Source organism: Enoplosus armatus, chromosome 2 (genome assembly GCF_043641665.1).
Source record: "Enoplosus armatus isolate fEnoArm2 chromosome 2, fEnoArm2.hap1, whole genome shotgun sequence".
In the NCBI taxonomy this organism is placed as follows: domain Eukaryota; kingdom Metazoa; phylum Chordata; class Actinopteri; order Centrarchiformes; family Enoplosidae; genus Enoplosus; species Enoplosus armatus.
Genome location: NC_092181.1, coordinates 26,416,271 through 26,438,123, shown reverse-complemented (window position 1 = coordinate 26,438,123; position 21,853 = coordinate 26,416,271). Strand labels below are relative to the sequence as shown.

At 44.2% G+C, this 21,853-nt stretch overlaps 2 protein-coding genes across 4 annotated transcripts; both read left to right on the top strand.

Annotated features, from left to right (window-relative positions):
- The first annotated feature begins 5,892 nt into the window (after window positions 1-5,892).
- On the top strand, window positions 5,893-8,420 carry LOC139290587 (rho-related GTP-binding protein RhoU-like). The gene is made up of 4 exons (XM_070912412.1): window positions 5,893-6,163; window positions 6,345-6,403; window positions 6,594-6,623; window positions 7,932-8,420. Exons 1-4 carry the CDS (start codon window positions 5,893-5,895, stop codon window positions 8,418-8,420), a joined length of 849 nt encoding a protein of 282 aa, XP_070768513.1.
- A 5,372-nt stretch (window positions 8,421-13,792) lies between these two features.
- arhgap19 (Rho GTPase activating protein 19) lies at window positions 13,793-19,946 on the top strand. Of its 3 annotated transcripts, none has more exons than XM_070922363.1 (12): window positions 13,793-13,836; window positions 14,916-15,175; window positions 15,964-16,044; window positions 16,390-16,599; window positions 16,987-17,213; window positions 17,523-17,609; window positions 17,778-17,843; window positions 18,083-18,289; window positions 18,419-18,526; window positions 18,958-19,071; window positions 19,234-19,335; window positions 19,893-19,946. In XM_070922363.1, the coding sequence occupies exons 1-12, from the start codon at window positions 13,793-13,795 to the stop codon at window positions 19,944-19,946; spliced, it is 1,560 nt and encodes a 519-aa protein (XP_070778464.1). The 3 variants fall into 3 exon arrangements, with proteins under 3 accessions (XP_070778464.1, XP_070778455.1, XP_070778448.1); XM_070922354.1 differs by having other exon boundaries at window positions 14,901-15,175; XM_070922347.1 differs by having other exon boundaries at window positions 14,901-15,175; window positions 19,890-19,946.
- Window positions 19,947-21,853: the final 1,907 nt, after the last annotated feature.

Here is a 21,853-nt window from a genome sequence, read left to right as displayed (position 1 = left end):
TTCGATTGAATTGAATCCAGTCTTGGGATAAGTGGCCGTTGGGCTGGTTTGGAGGGCCCGGGGGTGGCAGGTGCTAGCTGGGGTAGGAGGATGAAAGAGAGGCTTGTCGGAGCAGGGTGGGTACAAGACCAGGTTACACATAAAAAGCCTTGTTTTTGTTAGAGAAAAGAGGTCCAACAGCCCAACGGTAGAGCAGCGGTGGATAATGGCGCCATAATAGCCCCCCGTCCCTATCTCTCAGCTGCCGCTGGACGACAGAGGATCCACACGCACCTGTTGTCGTGTCCGGCTAGCGTTAGCGTGCTACACCTCAGGAATGCTCCCTGTCCAGAGGCCTGGCTGCTCGTCCCAGGAGAGAGCTTAGCCACGGTGGGATGAGGGGAGGGTGTCAGGAGTGTGTGTGCAGGAGCTGGGGGGGTGGGGGGGTGGGGAACCAGCAGGGAAGCTTTGGAGGACAAGACAAGGAGAAGGAGGGGAGGTGGAGGTGGAAGAAAAGGAGGGAGGGTGCGTTCCTCCAAAGCCAGTGTCCTCTCTCCTCCTCTCCAGGGGCCTGTCCAGAGAGCCCTGTCCTAAATCACTGGCCCCAGGGGGAAGGCTCTCCATTGTGAAGAGATGGCCCCTGCAAGCTGGGCCGCCAGCTGCCACTGCTGCAGCGTCATGCCCCCCTCTTCCCCACACACACACACACACACACACAGCTCCTCCCAGTATCCCCTCCACCTTCAGCACTATGACAATGCTCCCTGCGGCCAGGGCCACAGGCCAGCGGAGAGCATTAAAAAGGACTTGGAGGAGACTCTTGAGAAAGGCCGCAGCGGAGCAACATGTTTTTTGGCTAAACATTAATGATGACAAACACTGAGCAAGGTTACGGTGCACGACACGCTAACCTGGACGACTCCCAGCCCCCCTGATCTTAACCACAGAAAGAGTGGATCATAATTCATGTGCGATGGTGCGAAACTTACTTTCAAAAGAAGAAAAGAAGCTGGGTTGTAGATGCCGGACTTGAAGGTTCACTACGGTCCTTCTTGTTTATTCAAAGATGTGAAAGCTGCAAATTTCTTCTTGATTCTTAGTTCTAAGTTAAAGGAGATTCTAATAGGTTTTCTTTCACTTTGACTGACTCACTCTCAACACTTCAACCTTTAGAATCAAACCATAAAAGTGGCAAAGTTCATCTTTCATTATGATACCGGCCTTATCAGGTCAGACTGATTTTATACATCTCTTTAACATAAACCTCCAGAAAAAAAGGAAAGACCAACATGAGGCGATTTAATAAGGTGTTGGGCCTCCAGATGAACCTCCGGCGTCAGGGCTTCTTGGCGTAGATCCTCCAGGTCTGTGGAGCTCCACTGGAGACATCAGCACCATTCTCCCTGAAGATATTCCCTCAGTGATGGCTAAAGCATCGGTTAGAGAGCGCAGAGTGTTTAGTTGGGTGTTCAGCACTTATCTTGTTTGGATCACATGCTACAAGTAATCAATTACAAAGCTTTAATACAATCCATGTCGGAGTTACCGTGATTACCGGTTTCAGACTTCGTCATTTTAAAGTCAGGTTTGTCTGCAGCTCAGATGTATCCGGTCCATTCGAGGTGATTAGGCCCAAATTTAACGGATGTAACCGCACAAAGTATTTTAACCTTCGCACGACCAACTCTGCACTCGTACATCTGGAGTCGGACCAGTCCCAGAGGACATGAACATGAAAACCTCGCCCCGATAAGAGGGAGGCATCTCAGAAAGAGCAGCAGAAGATGGACCTCTGCTCCAGGACAAAATAGTGTCATTTCATTTGTAGGTTGTTTTTTTTTACGACTAGATTTTGTGTTTATTTGAAGCTAAAGTCTGTCACCTGATGAGCCGTGCTGCCTCGCCAGACGTGACTGTCGCAGATTCACTAAATAGACACATTCACTCAGACTTTTTTTGTGCTCTTTTTTTGATTTCATCCCCCACTGCCGCCGCCGCCGCCTTCGCCGCCGCAGCCCGGTAGGAGGATTTTCCCATCCATAGCTAAGGGAGGCGTGCTCCATTGTGCTGCTTCTAATGATGATTGTAATGATGGCTTGTCCATCTTTGATAAGAAACAGCACGCCCCTCATTAAAGGGCCCGGGGCCCTGGTTCTCATGGTTGCCGGTCCTTCCCCGGAGTCGGACAGCAGGCGAGGGGAGGCGAGACGACACCCGTGGCACACGCCTGTTGACCGAGCCACAAAGCAAAAGCGTGTGACACTCGCCCCACCCCCGCCGGTCCCATTGTCCTCCCCGTGGGTCCCACAGACAAGACCAATCCTGTTACCCTCCCACCCCTCATGCCCCTCGCCCGCCCCTCCTCGCAACCACAAAAACCACAACACACACTCGTATTGCTGCTCAACACACACACACACACACACTCCCCTTCTTCCTTTCCCTTTTACCAATCAGCTGATCTCTCTCTTTCTCACACATCCACCAGGGGTTGCCCTCATCCCCCTCTCCTCCCACCCTCACCCCACCTCCTCCATCACCTCCCCCTTCACCATCAGCTGCTACATAAGGTGGAAATCCATCATAGTGTGTAAAGAAGGTGCTTGTGCGCAGCCATTACCACACACACACACACTTACTGAGATGTGTTTTGGGGGGAGGGATGATTGGTCCAGGAGGTTTGGGGGCGGCGGGGGGGCTCTAATTCACTGATTCACATGCAGACAGTATTTCCTGGTGGTGTTGGTGGTGGAGGGTGTGGCAGGTGGGTGGGGTCTGGGTTTTAGGGATGCTGGATGGTGGTGGTGATGGTCGTGGGATGGAGGAGAGAAGAGGAGGAGGGGGGAGGCACCGGGTGATGGGGGGGGGGGGGGGTTGCCGCGGCTGCCGGGGTCAGGCCTGTGTGTCCTGGGAAAGTTGGGTTCTCCATTTAAATCTGCACATGTTGCGGCCTTCTGGTGGCTGCGTGAATGCGCACGGTGACAGATGGCCCCGGCCCATAACTATAGAGTCCGAGCACCCCGGTCCCCCGAGGGAGAGAGAGAGAGGGAGGGAGAGGGAGAGAGAGGGAGAGAGAGGGAGAGAGAGGGAGAGAGAGAGAGAGGGAGGGAGAGGGAGAGAGAGGGAGAGTGTGCAGGGGAGGAAGAGGAGAATGTAGCGCTCAGCTGATCCCATCAAAAAGAGAGATGAGAGGAGGAGGAAAGGCAGAGGAGGAGGAGGAGGATGAGGAGGAGCGTTGATGGTGTGTGTTTGTATCTATGTGTGTGTGTGTGTTATAAGGGGGGAGGGGTCGGTCCTTAATCCCAAACTCTAAATTGAGTTAATGTATTTGCCTGGTCTGCAAACTCCAATAGGAGGCCCGGGGTCCCCAAAGATTCTGATTAGGTGTCTAGTTTATCAGATGTTGGAGGAGGAGGAGGAGGAGGAGGAGGAGGGAGACTGTTTGTACATGAGTAGAATAGCAGCTTTGTATGTTACGTGTGTGTGTGTGTGTGTGTGTGTGTGTGTTGACGGGGTTTATGGGTTTCTGGGTTCTGTGCCAGCTTCTGGAGCAGGGCTGCCCGATGTCTCCATTCACAGGTCTCTGTTGTTTTTCACTGACTCTTCATTAATCCTGTTAGCGCCGACGTCGGCGCCTGGTTAAAGATTATTTTTAGCAGATTTACACCGTCGAGGAGCTCAGAGACAGTTCGCTCCAGTACGTCTATCTTTATGAGGACCAATCTTAGTTTTAGACCTTGAGACTGAGGATAGTTTCAAGTGAAGGTATGTTGTTGTTGTTTTTTGTACCGGGACGCTGAGAGTTAAGACCTGGTTTTAGGTTTAGAATAATTTTCAGGTGTGCAAAAGCTACTGTCATCACTACTGCTAGTATGACCACTCCAGCTATTACTACGACTGTCACTACTGCAAGATATATTCAATACTTTTTAAACCAACGTCTTTAAGTATCAGACACACAAAACACAATCAAGTGAAAAAGAAATGAGGCACAAATAAATTAGATATAAGACGGCGTCCAGTACGGAGGATATATATATCGAGATGTATAGCAAATCGTAACCTTTCTTTCTTTTCATTTTGGGATAATCATTTCTCTCTTTTCAGCTTGCATTTCCACAAGATCTGCAGTAACATTATAACATTATATTCAATAGATAGTAAATGATACCCGGTGAAAACTCAAAGACAGATATGTAAGATATAACCAGTCGGGCAATTCGGAGGATCTTTTGGCAATTTGGATGGACTGACAATTTAATGACATATCGGTGTGTGTGTGTGTGTGTGTGCATGAATGCGAGAGGGTGTCTTGTTCTTTGCTGGTGCGTATGGTTTCACTCCCACTCGCTGGTGTTTTTGATGCTGTTCACTTCAATGCAACACATTCTGCCTCCCACACACACACACACACACACACACACACACACACACACTGCTGCATTCTCACCATGTTGTCGTTCTCTGCAGCCTCCTGGAGAAGTGAAGACGCACCAAGTCTGTGATGAGAGAATAAAACAAGGTTAGTTTAATATGTCGGGCCGCAGTCAGAATCTTCAGTGATACAAGTTCTGTAAAACCTGCAGCAAATATATTTACTCTAAATCCTGTATTTTAATATCATAACGTTTTATGTCATATGATTAAGTGATAAGTGTGGTGGGTCCTGCTTCAGAGATTTTTAGTGTCCTGAGATGCTCAAGGAAGCTGTTTGAAAGAAGAAGAAAGTCCTTTATGGTGTAAAAAGGGTCAAATTTTGAACAATCTTGAATACCAGTGCAGCTGTTTCAGCCCACATCAGTTCAACCATTACATAAAATCCTCTCACACGTCGAGACAATTTCAGAAATAACTTCGCCTCATTAATTTCTTGCCTGATGAGGATCATAAAAACAACACACTCAAACCAGAAGTGATTATTTCCCCTGTTTGCTTGAGGTTTCTCTCCAGCTTGTGATGTTTTAATCCGTTTTCAGCTGCAGACTCTCTGTCTGTCTGTCTCTCTGTCTGTCTCTCTGTCTGTCTGTGTGGAGGCAGTTTATCTTTCGATGGTGACAGTGATGAGAAATGATGATTCATGCTGCACCCAGTGCTGCTTCTTCGGTGACTCCACCACTAGGGGGCGTCAGTCCGCCACACCGCCTCATCAGGTTTTCCTATAGACAACCTGGTGGAAGCGGAACATGGGGTTGTTTGACTGAATCCATGTTACAGGACAGAAGTAGTGAGTCAGACTGATAAAGAAAAAGGAACTACATTGTGTGTTTGTGTGTTGCTGTCACGAGTCCACTCTTGTTTATCTCCTTTTGTAAAGTGCGTTCAGCAGAGGAGGCAGGAGCTCCATCTGGAAAGATTCTTATATTTAAATATAATGTATTTTAAAACCACTGGTGGGAGACAGCTGCAGTGTTCATGAGTTTTTATTTCATATTTTAAAAAGACTAAAACGAACCTATTTATTTAGTGACTCCTCTATCAAAGTTCAGCGTTTTATATTTCCATCTTTTAATTGGCTCAAGAGGGAGACGTGCTGTATGTTTTACTCTATTGGATAAAGGTTTCCTGTAAGCTTATTTCATTTCACTTGGAAAGCTCTGGAGCTTCATATGGTGCTCTGCTCGTTAAGCCTCTTAGGAATCACGACCACAGCAGATGTAGGGAGAATGCCAATCAGGAGCTCCTGCTGAGCGGAGAGAAACCCGACGGCTGTGCCACTGCGCGCTTCAAATCTCCGCCACGGTTCATCTGAAACGCACATCAACGCCGTTTGGCGCGTTGTGTTCGTGCGGTTTTCAGACCGAAACAGCAGCAGAAACACGTGAGCTGTCAAACAAGATGCAGCGCGCGGGGAGTCCTCGACGACTCTGAGCCGACAACTTAAAGACAAATCTGTCCCTCTCCGAAGGCAGAGCCATGCTTCCTCAGGACGTCGGGAAGCAGAAGCCACGCCGTGTGTCGGAACCGGTGTGCGGGGTAGACGGTCCCCCGGTGCCGTCTCGGCGCTTAAAGAACCGGGACTTCCCTCTGAGCGTGAAGCGCCGGCGCTCCGGCTCCGCACCTGAGCGCAAGGTGAACTGCGTCCTGGTTGGAGACGGAGCGGTGGGCAAGACCAGCCTCATCGTCAGCTACACCACCAACGGATACCCGACAGAATATGTTCCAACAGCGTTTGACAACTTTACCGGTAATCTTTCACATCGGTGTCGCTGATTTGGCGCGTTACGCACACGTTTTACGCACCTGAGCGTAAAGGTTGAGGTTGAGTTTTGTGGAATTAGTTTTCTGTAGTCGGTTACATGTGCTGCTTCTTTCTGTTACAACAAAGCCTTCAACACATACAGTAAGTCTTCCCTGTATCTTCTCAGGGACGGTCGTGGTTGACGGAAAACCAGTGAGACTGCAGCTCTGCGACATGGCCGGACAGGTGAGCGGCTCTTTTTCTCCTTCAGAGTTTGAGTTTGATCAGAAACTAACGCGTAAACTAACACGTGACACACCTGAACGCGTGGCAGCTGTGTAACATCTGCATGCATCGTTAGATTTCCTCCCTGGTGGAAACCCGAACCACTCAGCGACACTTCACTTTTCTTTCTCCTCCCTCTTTCTCATGATAGAAATGGGGGCTGATTGATGGATCGATCAATGTAAGTCATTAGTGATCAATAAGTATTTAAACGCTTGCAGTTCTCGCTGTGTTTGTGTTGGTTGCCCCCTGCAGTCTGAAATCCTTTTAAAGTTTCCTCCCAGGTCCGAGCAGCCCCTCAGCAGTCCTGTAAATCCATAGTTGACATCGCCCCCTGCAGGAATAAAGCGAGTTTGTAATTAGGTTTTGCCCCCTCTGTCACCCTGTGATCCGTCGCCCCCTACCGGCTGTGTTGTTCAATCCAGCTGGTCCTATTAGGAGGTTCTCTTATACCATCTGGGTCCACAACCAGTTCGTCTTTTGCATGATGAAGTCAAGTTAAAGGGTCGATTTATCTAAATTACAACAACATCACATACCGGAAACAATGTTACTCAGAGACCTCACTGTCAGCTGTTTCTGTAGGGACTATTTCTTCAGAAGAAAGCAGATTTACCCAAAGAAACAGAGACAAACCAAAACCATCCGAATCTGCAAGATCCAAAACGTCTGGGGTTAGTCCACTACGTTAGACCACATTAACACGGAGAGCTTAAATACTGTTTTCAGGTGAATAAAACCTTCATTTTTATGCGAACATTAAAACTATAGATTATTGGAACCCAGTGACAGATCTGTTAAAGCCTTTATTCCATTTGTTAAAACAGACAAAAAGACAATTTAACAGTTTTTTTCTCTGTCAAGACCACTTAAGACCAGATTAATCCAAGTTCGGCCAGTGTTCTGAGTCCCGTTTCAGATTTTTGGACCATTTTGTATCAAAAAAAGGGGGAAAAAAAGCCTGAATCTGAAGCCAAATTAAAAAAAAAAAACACCTTTAGTTTAGACCATTAGCTCCACCTTGAAGTCGTGACGACGTCATTAAGATGAAGCATAAAGCTGATCAAGTTTATATTGACTCAGTCCCACATACAAATACTCACTAGAGCACCAAATGTGGATTCATCCGCTGCTGAAAATAGTCCCCATCAAATGCACGATTTCCCCCTGTTTGAGTAACGTTCGCTAAAAACTTAAGCGCTTTAGGAAATTATTGAGCGTTTTTTCAAAATAAAACTACATATTTATGAGGTGTCCTCAGTAAGAGTGGCCTTGGTACTGGAGTCCTGTTAGAGCTGTATGTCAGATGGTCAATTAGCTTCAGAAACTCCCTCGCACTCCTTTTCTAGTATACCCCGGTCCTTGGAGACTCACGTTGTTGGTTTTGGTCTTTTCATGGGATGTATTGACAATAACAAACATATAGAATAAGGCCGGCCTCATGTTTTAGGTTTATTCTAATCTGGCCTCTCGCTTTCACCTCCTGAAGGACGAGCTGGAGCGCCTCCGGCCGCTGTGCTACAAGAACGCCGATGTCTTCCTCCTCTGCTACAGCGTGGTCCGCCCCTGCTCCTTCCGCAACCTGATCGATAGGTGGGTCCCCGAGATCCGTCAGCACTGTCCCGGTGCGCCCCTGGTCCTCGTTGGCACCCAGCTGGACCTGAGGGAGGACGTCCATGTGCTGATTCACCTGGCACAGAACCAGGAGCAGCCAGTGGGCACAGAGGAGGGCCAGCGGCTCGCCCAGGAGCTCGGGGCGGTGAGCTTTGCAGAGTGCTCGGCGCTGACCCAGAAGAACCTGAAGGACGCTTTTGATGCAGCCATCTTGGCCAGCATCCAGCAGACTGACAGTTGCAGCGTCCAGCAGCAGAGGCTGACTCTGAGGAAGAAGACGCCCGACAAGATCAAGAGCCTCACGGAGACCTGGTGGAGGAAGATCAACTGCCTGATGGGAGAGCAGAGCTGCGACTTCAAGTGAACAGCTGCGTTATTACAAACCTGGGTCTGATCGTGTTTGCAAATACTTGGTAGATTTGGTTTGTTTCAGCCTGCTGACAGAAGGCGCCAGATGGGTGGGGATTATCAGCACGCAGGACGACACAACAAGCTCCAGAAAGAGCTCAGAAATGTAGGTTTGTGACTCACAAGTTGCCAGTTCAAATCCCCAGACTGACAGGGAAAGTGTGGGTGGGGTAATCTACACATGAAGGTCAGTTCACTTGTAAGGAGGACCACTAAGTGTAGTGTAGTATCCAGAGACTTTAGGTTCACTCGGGGCTGAAAGACGGGATGTCGCTCTTTTTTTTATCTGTGTCTCAGAAGTCCTACCAACTCAACAGAAGTACATGATGTAATTACTGGAGTAAACCGTTAACACGCATTATTATAATGCTCTAAACCATCAACATCTGAATATCACTGTTGGATGCTGTTCTGGTCTGCAGGTTCAGATAAGTCTAGTTTACTGATTTGAGTACAAAAGGCCTCTAAGATGCTGCTTTGAAAGTACAGAATATAAATTCACTGCATGCTGTCTATTTATGACCCGCCTTGCACAGGAAGTGAACTTTGCACTGCTGATTGCCTGAAACAGCCGCTTTTTCACCCTTTCACATTTTGTACCGTGATTCTTTTCGCTGCCTCTTCTCCCTGATTTCTTTTTTTTTCTTGGATTTTTTTAATCTCTATAACTGCTGGAGTTTGAAGCAGGCAGATGAGCCGATCGGAGGTGACTTGATTCTTTCCGAATTTGTCCCGATGTGGGTAACCCCACCCATCTGAGGCTCCCAGGAGGTTAAAACAAACCCCACAAATGTTATGAGACCCAGGTTTGGTTTGATGTGACTGTCCAACAGGCGGGTGGAGAGCTCAGTGTGTGTTGTCTGTCACTCTACACCACAACATTACTAGTACTTTGTTTGACTGTTAGTTTGTAGGTTGTTTATTTATTTCTTCATGATTATTTTCATCGCCATCCCTGGTCACGAGCCTTGATTAAAGTTTTTAACAACTGTATTCAAGATCATTTCATTTAACAAAAGCACCATTTAAAGAAATACCAGTGAGCTATCTGCTGTGATTCAGGGAACTACCGTCTATTTGTAAGAAACATCACGTGCAAACACCTGATTCGCCTGCTTCCTCAGTGAACGTCCGCTCTTCATCATTCACCAGACAAAAAGCAGGACATGTTGGCAGGTTAATAGAGATCAAGTGCCGCTGATTGTCTCATCAGCTCTCTGATCCTCCTGACCACCTACTGACCCAGCACAACCAGATTTAGATGGACTTGCATGCATAAAACGCATCCTTATCTCGTATTCAGTTGTGGAGTCGTGCGGTCAGAGGCAGAGCGTCTCCTGGGTGATTTTCCTGTAATCTCTGGATAAGCAGAATATCACCACTTTGCTCGGCTTTCCTCTCCGATTCAGAGTCGGCCTGGTGGAGGCTCCTCTAATGGGAGCAGACAGGACCACCTGGACTGGATTAGGCCAGCATATGGAGCCTGATTCTCTCCCCACGGACGGCTTCACACCTTGAAAACGCAGGAGAGGCAGATTCCTCCACCTTCAAAAGGTTTATCTAGATCTTACGTGCAACCTGTAAGTAAGGGGAAATTATTTATAGTACTTCGTGAACTGAGGTTACAAAAGGCACCAACCGCCAACCCTAACCAAGACAAAAGCTAATGATTTAAGGTGTTGGGACGGTAAAACTTTTAGTCCCCACATGAGTAAGACGTTCACAAAAACACGTCCATGAACTCCACTGAACTAGACCATACAATCCGAATTTTGACCAGCTCATCCAAAACGTTTTATCTGGTAATTCACGCCACAAAAAGCAAAGATTAAAAGCAAAGTCTGAAAATCAAAGATAACTTGGCGCAGCATTAATATGTTTTGGATGTGGATCCCGACCCCGAGAAAGTGATTTGGCCTTAAACAGAGGGAAAAAAAAAAAGGCCATCAAAGTGTGAATAAATGTTTTTTATGACTCAAAAACCCAAAAATCAGGGCTGAACTGAATTCATAAGGAGTGTATTGATTTAACGTATGTGAAACGGCCCTCCGCATCATGTCTTACGTGAACTGTGTTCGACAGGAGACGACAGGTTAAGTTTAACAGGTGACCTCACTTGATCTGGCCTAAATCCCCTAAAACCAGCTTGAGAGATTTTACAGGCAGGTGCGGCTACCTCTCTGAGCATCTGGCTACTGATCACCTGAGGACTTTAAGCCACTGAAGGAGAGTTCATATTTTATACGGCGGATCCTTCTGACTGAACAGACTGTATTGCCTGCATACATACTGTACAGTATGTTTCCACCAATTCATGGTTCACTTCCTCTTCTTCTAGTTTGGTTTCTTTAATTCAGTGTGCGCTAATGGCACTGCTCAATGGTCTTTTAACTGTTTGAATTACATTTTATTTCTGATCTTTGCTTTAATACAAAGAGCACTGGAGGAATCAGATGGTGCTCTGAATCTGCCACATGAAGATTGACCTCATTATGTGCAAAAATGCATTTCAAATGTTATCTGAGGCCAATATGAGGCAAATTTTGTACTATACGGACTGTGACTTTGAGAGATAGGCACTTGGTTTGTTTAACTCTGTTTAACGGTTTAAGCCTCATATTAATTTCATGTAAACTTGTAAATACATTTCTGCACAGAACGAGGACTGAAAACATTGTTGTTTTACGACAGACTTCTTCTTGTCGCGTGAACCTTTCACGAGTTTTAGACTAGTTATTAGTTTTAAACTGTCTGTTAAAATAATGGATATGGTCACACTCTGACACTAAGAGACAGACTGGAACTGACTGTGCAGATTGGGAAAGCCCAGTTTAGAGAATTTATATTAAAAAGTCCGACAAAGTCAGTTCAGATGCTACGACAACAACAAGTTGTATTAAACTTTCTGTTTTTTGGAATACAAATTCAATGTCAAAGGCTTAAAATATACATATATATATCCATTGACATTCTAGTCATTTTAGAGGGGTGTCTAATATTTAGTCTACCTTAATTAATGTAATAATGTAAATTAAATATTGTTGAAACAGTGCACAGATGCGTGTCGTCGTCTCGCTCAGTGGCTTTTGTTAACTGTACAGTGCAGATAAGTCCTCCACAGCTGCTTGACGTCTTGTTCTGAGAAGGAATCGACAAAAAGAAAAGATTTTGCAGAAAACGACAGCAAAACATGTGGGATTAAAACCTCTGACAGTTTCACACTTAATGTGTATTTTTAATTAAATTAAAACAGCAACAAGGACTTTCTGTGTGAAGAGCTGCTCACCCCGGCAACAACACCCTCCTCCTCCTCCTCCTCCTCCTCTTCGTCCCTGTGAGGCTGAGCTGGGCTGAAGTTGGAGTAGAGAGCGTCTGCCTGGTTCCTTGCGAATCGTATGCCAGCGTACTGACAGGAGTACTTTACATTTTCAGTGTGTAAGTGTAACTAAGGGCAGTAAATAAGACTTTTACTGCACTGGAGCATGAAGTGACCATTCAGTAAAACATCTGCAGGGTAAAAGGTGGAGAGGGTTCCTGTTTGTGCCTGAGGTCTGTTTTTGTGTTGCAATACCTACAGCTCACCAGCAGGTGTCGATAATATTCATATTTTACTTTGTGTATAAATACATATAAATGGAATAGAAATGCATGTTCAGTTCAACAGAACAGAGGCTACTTCATTTATTGTGGGATCGTATTCAAAAAAATATAATCTACATTAATAAAATCAATGCTTGGGTTTCAGAGGGATTCAGACTCAGGATATTATACTTGTAGCTTTCAGGTAAACCTGGTGCGAGTCTGATTTATTCTACAGTCTAAAAAACGAATCAGAAATAAATCCTGTTCATTTATAAAATTCAGGTGTAAACAGAAAAGGATGCCAGAAGGGAGGGTGATAGATGAGGAGGAGGAAGGGATTCATTTGGATGAAGAAAGTTTTCAAAGAAGGACATGATGCACCTGATGAGTTTTCAGATGTTTTGGTTCCTACCTGATTTCTGTTGTCTGGTCTCTGGTCAGCCTCAGATTGTTGTTGCAAGGACTTGTCTCTTCCTCAGGAGAACCAACATTAACACAATACTCACATGTACAGGGTTTTATTTATCATGTCAACTCCTTTTAAATGTGCTTTATAAATAAAACTGATTTGACATGTACGTTGAGAGTTATCGGTTGCTGTAATTGTACCTCTTATCCATACAGGCCACAAATAAATCCCTCCCTAAAATAGTTTAAATGTTAGTGATTTTAAGTATTTTAAGTTAATTTTAACGTCTGTTTCCGATTCCAATAAATTCCAATAAGCTTCTGAGTGAGACAAAACACAGACTATATGTGTTTTAGTATAGAAGGAGGACTGTGAATCTGTCCTTTATGATGTGTAGTAAATTTAATCACAGAGAAACTGAACTACTCACCTAATCGACAGAGAGAAGTATGAAGTATGAAGACCAGAAAGAAAGCAGCGGCTGGTAGAGACACTGGAAATGTGCATGAACTTGGAAAATAGCGATCAAGCACAAACACTGGAAAGCTCCAGGTATTCTTGAGTCCAACAGAGACAACATGTGTGTTTTTTGGGAGGAGGATTGGTTTTGTCAAAAGGTCTCACAATGTAAAAAATAATGTGTGAGTTACTGTAAGCCAAGGTGAGCTCAAACATGCGTGAGGACGTTGTCAGGTGGATGTAAACTCTGCAGTTAACAGGTGTGTTTAGGTAAATTATATAACTCACCTGCCACATCAATCAGGTGTAAGGTGGAGTTGTGACGTCCTCTGCTGTTCTGGGCTTCGCAGTAATAACTCCCGCTGTGTTCAGCTCTGATGTCAGTGATGGTGAAGATCTGTCCTGATGCTTTCGGTGAGTCTTCATTCTCCTTGTACCAGGTGTAGTTAGCTGCTGGGTTAGCATCACTGCTGCAGGTCAGAGTCACTGAACTGTCCTCCACTATCTCAGCAGAGGGACTCACTGACACAGAGGGAGGCTTTGGAGGATCTGGGGTTTAATAAACATAACAATATAGATATAGCAGTTAATCTCAAATGATAAAGGAGGGTGGGCAGGAATGAGTGTGTGATACTTGATGAAATGTGACGTTGCAAGTGGTGCTGTTGTTGTATACTTGCAGGCTATCTAGTCCTTTAGCTAGATTTTGCATACAGATGTTGTTTTCCTATTGACACAGCCAATGAATTCAAACCGACCAATCACAGTGCCGCACATGCAAATCAGACCTGGCAAGCCACGCCCACGTCCGTCAAACTACCAATGGTTGACGTGGTGGGCGGGGCCCGGAGGACAACAGCGCAGGATTCAAACGGAACATGGCTGCGGGTAAAGATGTCGATGAAAACACACAAAATAGAAGGTAAGAAAGAATTTAAACTGACATTGATACGTTTCTAATGGTATTTACATCGACGCAGGGTTAACATTACTCACGGCCGAAGCTTGAGAGAGTTTAAACTGGCAAACATACGTTACGTTTGTGAGACTGATTGACAAGGACTGTCACTCTCGAGCCGTCAGCTCACACAGCCAACCTAACGTTAGCTAACGTCTGCTGCTTAACGTTACGGTAACAAAGCTAACAGTTTGGTTGGTTAACTAACGGTACCACTCGTTGGCCAGACATTGTTGCTTGCAATTTAAATGTTTATTTCGAAAATAAGTGAAGAATATTAGTGGGAATTGACAGCTTGCATCGGCTAACGTTAGCACTGTTAGCTGAGGGCTCTTCAGTTCAAACTACACATTAGCTAAATTAATTTTAGCTAGGTTAATTTAGCAAACGTTAGCATAGTATGACGTTAACGTTTATCCACTGCTGCTGTGTTTCTTCATAACTTTAGTACATACGTGAACATAATAGCTAATAACTTTTAGCCCTGCAACAAACCCTGCCTTTGTTTAGCTCCTTATGTTCAAGCTTTGTTGAAACTGTCAGAAGTATAGATCCAACTTTGTGGTCATTTGTGAGGTGGTAGATGGCAATGATCTCAGAGGGGATTAAGATGAGGATAAAGGGGCACTATAACGATTTTACAAATTAAGTTGAATTTACTTGTTATGAGGGGTACGCAGCCTGTGAAGACAGTTGTATAATGTCTGTAGGGAGCTTTTTAAAGTCTGTGAAAGTAACCCATCAGGGTTAAATCAGCTTGGGCTATTACACTGTGTGCAGGGAATTTGTCAGTTTGACATAACTTAGTATGTGTGTCCTGTGTACACACATTTTAATTGGTAATGGCGTTGGTTTTCAGGAGACACATGTACAACAAAGATGCCTAAATGTTAAGGTCCACTAGTTGTTTAAGCATACACAAATCCACTGGTAACCTGTGCATTTTACCTAATCATTACTGGTGTATGATGTCCTCTCCCGTGCTATGAGAAAACTGTGTATACAATCTTCCTGTGTCTCTCCCTCAGAGGTACAGTGTGCAGTATGGTGACCAATTATGAGGAATCACCGGGGGGCTCTCGTGCTGGCCGGCCACCAGTCATCTTCAACCCGGACTTTTTTGTGGAGAAACTCCGCCATGAGAACCCTGATGTTTTCCTGGAGCTGGTGCTTAGTAACATCACTCGCCTTATTGATCTTCCTGGGACAGAGTTTGCGCAGCTCCTTGGTGAAGAGGGCCCTAAGACCCCAACAGGTGGAAATGGAGGCTTCTTTCGCTCTTTCAACTTCCTCAAACGCAAAGGTCAGAGGTCAACTAGAAATTACCACTAGCAATACCCACAGTGAATGTCCCTCTATGTTTTTGTCTATGAATTGATGTCTACACTATTTGGAAGATGAGAGTCTATCAGTCATAAGGCAGCAATCAGATTGTCTCAGTGAATAACTGACTATATGTGTAAGAAGTGCCAGTGAGTTTACGTATATTAGGTAGAATTTCACCAACAGATACTCAGTTGTACAGTACTAATTGTTCATGTGTTTTTTTTGTATTTTTAACATATGCTGATAATAAAGGGGTAAAATAGCTAGTCACAAATTTTGTAGTTCAGCAGCCGATGCGGCAAGAGAGTAAAATAATCTTCACTTCTTTGTATGAACTTTCAAACCTTTTTAAAATTTATTTTTGTCAAATTCCTACTTACTTCACTGTCCGTGTTCTCTGATGAACCGCACTGATCACTTCTGTGTTTCGGAGGTGATGGAGGTGTTGGGCTTTCACAGAAAAGACGGGAACAGTTCTGCCAGGTTCTGCAGGATCAGTGCTGATTGGGACTCTCCCTTCAGGTCCACATCCCATTTGTAACAGTGGAATTGAACAGATGCGGCTACCTGTCCAATATTTTATTTTTTGCAGCCAGTTTTTTCATCTCATGTACCAATGTGCTCTTTAATCTGGTGGATTACATGTCGTCTTTAGTGTGAATGTCAGCTTTTAAACTGTGTTGCCCTGCCACATGTAGCAGAAATGGAAGAGCTCTTTCAGTATCCTATCTCTTATCACTCACTCATATCCTAATACTTTCACAGATAAAGGAGTTGTGTTTGGAACCCCACTGACAGAGAGCTGCATTGCCCAGATCTACCACCTCATTGAGTACCTCAGCAAAAGTGAGTCATTTAAATAAAATCAAGAGATTCCTTAATCACAGTTGTCTTTACATCCTCACTGCTGTGACTTTCAGAAGCTAACAGCAGTAACTCCCTGCTGGTGTTTAGACAAAGAACAAAATCCTTTTGTCTGCCGTCAGTCCATTACCAGTGATTATGTAGATAACATTTTACTTCTCTTTTGTTTTGAAAAAGTGTGGATAGGTTTCTGTCCTAATTAGCGAGAGTAAAAAAAAAAACCCCAACAAATTCCACGAATGAGTGAGCCCACGAATGGATGGACCGAACCGGTTTGGAATGATCATATGTTTACTTCCTGATACCCACCTGCTCTTACACACTCAGATCTGCACGTGGAGGGTCTGTTTCGGGTGCCGGGGAACAGTGTTCGGCAGCAGGCCCTGAAGGAGCTCCTCAACAGCGGGGCCGATGTTGACCTGGAGTCTGGAGACTTTCACCCCAATGATGTGGCCACGCTGCTCAAGACTTTCCTGGGAGAGCTGCCCGAGCCCCTGCTCACACACAGACACTTCCACGCACACCTTAAGATAGCAGGTGTGAATACACACACTAGTTTTGTTGTCCTTTTATTTATGTTCCCTTTTTAGAGCACACATACTGGGAAATACAAACATTTTCCTACACTTGAGTATTCTGTCATGTTTTAGTCAAACTTTTAGAGAACACCAACGCTTGCTCGACATTTCAGAATAAAATATTGCATATTTTAAAAAGCAGGACTCCTGAAATTCATCAGTCAAGACGTCAAAATGCACATGATTCCATTCTTAACGACCTTTTTTAAGTGCAAAAGGACGATTTTAAAGGTTCAAGTCATTTAGAATTGCTTAACAGAAGGAAAAAGGCAATAGTTATGGTTTTGTAGTGATTTTAGTAAATCTGTTCTTGACTTTACTTCCTCCACACTTGTCCCTCTTCTAGATATGACTCTGTTTGACGAACACGGCAACAAGACTGCGATACCCAACAAGGAGCGTCAAATAGAGGCGCTCCAGCTTCTCTTCCTGCTGTTACCTCAGGCCAACCGCTCACTGCTCAAACTGCTGCTGGACCTGCTCTACCACACCGCCAAGCAGCAGGACAAGAACAAGATGTCCGCCTTCAACCTGGCCCTCATGTTTGCCCCGCACGTCCTCTGGCCCAGACATGTAAGATTTGTAGTTTATAACTACATAATAAAGGCTCCGGTGGCTTCGCAAATATGACAAATATCATAGATCAAGACTATGTTTACCACAATTATTCACCCACCTCTAAGAAACCTGGTGTGTCGCCCCCAATGGTAGTGGTAATGGTAATATACAAATGCTTTATTAAGAAAAAGAAATACAGATATAACATAACTATTGCTAGCTGTTGATGAAACTCAGTTTTTTAATCTGTCTGTCCCATAGAGGTCAAAAATCTCTGAATGCAGCTTGAAGTGTTTTTCTGACTTCTGTTGTGTCCTGCTCCAGATGACAGCCGGCGACCTGAAAGACAATCTGAAGAAACTCAACACCAGCATGGCCTTCCTCATCAAACACTCGCAGAAACTCTTCAGGGTGATTTATTGACTTGACCACACACACACACACGTCTGAACAATCAAACTGTTAATAATTGAGCCTATGTTAGTTTTTCAGTATGCAGAAACATTAGAGGCGTAATATGTGACTGGTTTAATGGATAACCTGTGGATGAGTGACGTGTGTCTGCTGTGTGTTGTTCAGGCCCCAGTCTACCTGCGGGATTACGCCAGGGTGCACTTCACTGGGACCAAGGCTCTGCAGACCAAGGTTAGTGTCCGGTTAGGTTGTCGTTTAATTCATTAAATTACATACGTCCCTTTTTGCAAATGCACCTTTTGGAGGAGATAAACCTTGTGAAGACATTATAAATGTCAAACCTAGCAAATTAAAAAGTAGTTCTTAGCAGAGAAACGATGCAATGATGCCAAATGTGATCATTTTGACAGTTCACACATTGTTTGCATTTAAATGACGCAGCACTTCTGACTTGCCCTCTCCTCGCTCAGGATGATCTGGGGCTGCTGACGACGAGCAGCTCTCCTGCTCAGCGGACGGTGTTGCCCCTGAAGAGGGCGGCTGTTCTGGGCCCCAGCTCTCAGGAGCAGTGCCAGTCACCAGCACAACAATACACAGAAGAGGCTCTGAAGGAGCTCTTCAGACACGTCCACCACAACATGCCGGACTCCGCCAAGAAGAAGAAACTCGTCCGACAGGTTCACTTCAGGGCCTTTTTACTGTAACATAGATGTAGAAACTGCCAATGCAAGTCAGTTGTTTTGGAGTTTGTGTTTTAAATGTCTTAGTCATAGAAAAAGTGGTATTCTCTTTTTTCCAATGTGCAGTTAGTCAAACAGACAACCTCAGGGACGCCTACTAAAGAGCCCCATCAGGTCCCCCCAGCTCCCAGCAAGAAACATCCCCGTTCCCGCTCCTTCGGTGGCCTCATCAAGGTACGAAACAATCCTGGAACAGACGAGGAGTAGAACAAGAAATTACCAAAGAGTTAAAAAATTACCAAACTTAAACCAAAGAGTTTAGAGGCCTAATCAGTGGTCATACTTAGAGCATCAAGTATAAACCTCTGTAAAGCCTTTGTGGATGGAAGTGAAACGACAGACGACGTGCAATCAATGAAATCAAAATGTAAAGCTAATTTGTTTGTCATGTTGAGTGTTTCAGCAGTTAGAAAGCTGTGGAATTAAATGTTTTGCCATAGAAATCCTGTGTTGTCTTGTTGGTAAACAGCTCTACCACATGCTCATATTTGTCAGACTGTGATTGTTTTCATTAAAGGACTTTACGGGGACATTTTGACTTATATTCTCTGAGCTAAACTAACCTTTTATACCTTGTTCTTTCCCACCTGATGCTCTGCTAACAGCGCAGAGCTCGTGGGGAGCAGCTGACAGCAGAGAGGCGCATCAGACACACCTCCCCTGATGTCGTCGCCAGGGCTGGAAGAAAACCTGGAAAAGAAAACGTCGTCCTGCAGGCGGTGAGCCTGACACACTGTTGTTGGCTTTGTATTATCTCTGTATTCTTGGCTCCAATGTTACGTTTGAATAATCGTTTATTCTTTTCCTCCATCAGTTTTATCATGCTATCAGAAATAATAATGTTATTTTGTGTGTGTGTGTGTGTGTGTGTGTGTGCGCAGGTGAATAGCCCATTAAATGGTCCTGTGTTGGGGAAGGTGGGGCTGGTAGTGAAAAACCCAGACTTTACTTTCCATAAGGACAAAGCTCTAAAGGTTTCCAAGGTATGACACAGTTTTCCTGTTTGTCTTCATCTAGCAGCAGAAAGATCTGTTCATATATATATTTAAAGGAATGCAAACTTGTTTGACTTTATTTTGTACCAACCAGGTTGTAAAAACATGCTTTTTTTTCTCTGCAGTATTCTTGTAAATTCACTCTTTCCAAGTAAACCAGGATTTGAAAACAGAATCGCATGCTTTTTTTTTTTTTTTTCTTTTCAATGAACAGATTTTTCAAAACCTGTATTTTAATGAAGGACATTTTGGGAGCACATGAAGCTGTAAACAGCTGTATGTAGACATCAGTCTAAGTACATGAAAATACTGGCTGTCACATGTCAAGATCCATCTGCTTGTATTCATGACACAAAAAAAAGACATATAAACAATAACCTCAGAACGCAGAGTTCTTTGCCCTGGACATAGACTCACATTTGTGATTGCCAGAGTTTTACTGTCATTTATGAGTGCCTCTCCCCCCATCCATCCACCCATCCATCCATCCATCCACCCATCCACCCATCCACCTCTCTTTCCTCCCTCCATGTGTTTCTCAGCAGGACTCGCCCTCTGTGTTGATGTGTTTCTCTCCTGCTCAGGAGATCTCAGTGTAAAACCCGACACCTCCTCCTCGTCTCGGGCAGGACTTGGGCAGTATTAATATTATTATCATTTATTATCATCGTCTTTTCGTCGTAGTGAGTCTATTTTAACTGTGACTAATATACAGCAGCTCGGCCCAGAACAGCCAAACCAAAGCCAGGAGCTCTTCTTCTCTTTCGCTGGACATTCGTCAAGATTTTAATGTTATTGATCAGCCACACATTTAATTGAACAGGTCCCATTTGGTTTGTGAGAATATGAGAATAATTTATTTTTTTATACCACATAGTGGTTTCAGTCATTTTTTGGAATCTTTCTGCTGTCAGAGTTTTGGGATTGAATTTGGTTTCAACAGAAACTGATTTCAAATCAAGAGACTTTGTCTTTGTGAACTGATGTGATACGTGACCGAAAATCACAATCTCAGTTATGTTACGTAATAACCTCAAGTCTACATCAGATGATCCGCTGGAAGATCATGTTTTTAAAATGTGCTTCACTGTCTAAACCTTCGGGGTTCCTGCTGAGCTCCACCTGAATGTGGATCATTTAAATCTAACCAGATTCTTGGCTTTGGTTTGGCTTCGCTGGCTCAGGACTGTTTGTGCCAGTTATCACTTGAAACGTGTTTTGTTAGCTACTGTATCAGAATCTATGACCACTAGCAAGCTTACAGTCTGCTGTAGAGTGTGGACTAGCTGTGTATACATGTTGTACAGTCTGTGTGAGTGTGTGTGTGTGTGTGTGTGTGTGTGTGAGTGTAAAGTTTTTCGACTTATTGGGAGCTGTGATGTTTGGTTTTTGGTACGACGTGTTGTAACTCTTTGGATGATGATTTTTCTGTGTTGTGCTGCTGATGCAGGATCAGTGAGCAGGTCACTTTATTTTTCAAATGTTTCATCCTGATATGATTTAATTAATAATCACCTCTATCACTCTAATGATGTTGTTCATTATGAAAACATTGACTGGGATTCCTGTCGAATATGAAATGTTACATTCCCAGAATGTCTCGTGGGACTTTAAATATTTTTTTATTTAATTTTTTTTTTTTACTGTTTCTTCAGTTGGATGTTGGACGGGTCATTTGTTTTAATTATAACAAAAGTGGTTGACAGATTTGTTATGTTGCTGGTTTAAATGAAAGCCGAAAGTGTTTTTTGTGTGAATTTATTCTGGTTGAAACGAGCAGTAATCTGTTACAGTCAGGTCCTCTCTTCTTAACATGGTGTGTGTGTGTGTGTGTGTGTGTGGTCTAGTACCTGAGGTGGAACTGTGTTAAGAAGAAGAAGAAGAAGAAGTACTGTTGGTGAGACGTGAGTCTGAGTAAAGTAAGGAAGAACTTGACATGGTTTGATGTCGGGCAGTGTCAAGTATAAAACAGAAGTGTGAGTAAAGGGACATTAAGTAATTTACAGGAGGAAGGTAACTTTGACATGTCTGTGACACAGAGGGCCAACTTAAAGAGACATTATTCAGTTTGACCCTTTAAACATGTTTCTCTAGTGAGCTTAATGTCTCAAATGCATCAAAACAAACAGCTGTGCAATCTGACGCTTATTTAATACACAGTCTAAAATTACAAAAGTGTGATTCAAATCCATATATATATCTCACAAAGAACACGTTTTAGCACTTGATCGTTTTTCCTATAATTGCCGGCACGTAAAAAGTTCAGTCAGGACTCAAGAAGCACATATTCCCGCTCTGATGATGGAAAGAATTAAGGGAATAAACAATTCAAACACGGACGCGTTGTCGGTTTTGTGTTTGCAGAAATGTTACTTAATGCCCCTTTGAAATATTTGGGACTGTATGATATTTTTGTGCTCAGTTCCTTCAGCTTTACTCTCCATGGCTTCACTTAACTGATGTCTGCTCAGTTTGTTGTATAGCGAGTCCGGATGCACCAGTACCA

Bases quoted from the DNA above. Each gene is read 5' to 3' on its own strand.
- LOC139290587 (XM_070912412.1), top strand. From the start codon at position 5,893: ATGCTTCCTCAGGACGTCGGGAAGCAGAAGCCACGCCGTGTGTCGGAA. The intron at 6,164-6,344 runs GTAATCTTTCAC...GTATCTTCTCAG, and splicing joins AGCGTTTGACAACTTTACCG to GGACGGTCGTGGTTGACGGA. The intron at 6,404-6,593 runs GTGAGCGGCTCT...TTCTCATGATAG, and splicing joins TCTGCGACATGGCCGGACAG to AAATGGGGGCTGATTGATGG.
- arhgap19 (XM_070922347.1), top strand. From the start codon at position 13,793: ATGGCTGCGGGTAAAGATGTCGATGAAAACACACAAAATAGAAG. The intron at 18,527-18,957 runs GTACGAAACAAT...CTCTGCTAACAG, and splicing joins CCTTCGGTGGCCTCATCAAG to CGCAGAGCTCGTGGGGAGCA. The intron at 19,072-19,233 runs GTGAGCCTGACA...GTGTGTGCGCAG, and splicing joins AAAACGTCGTCCTGCAGGCG to GTGAATAGCCCATTAAATGG.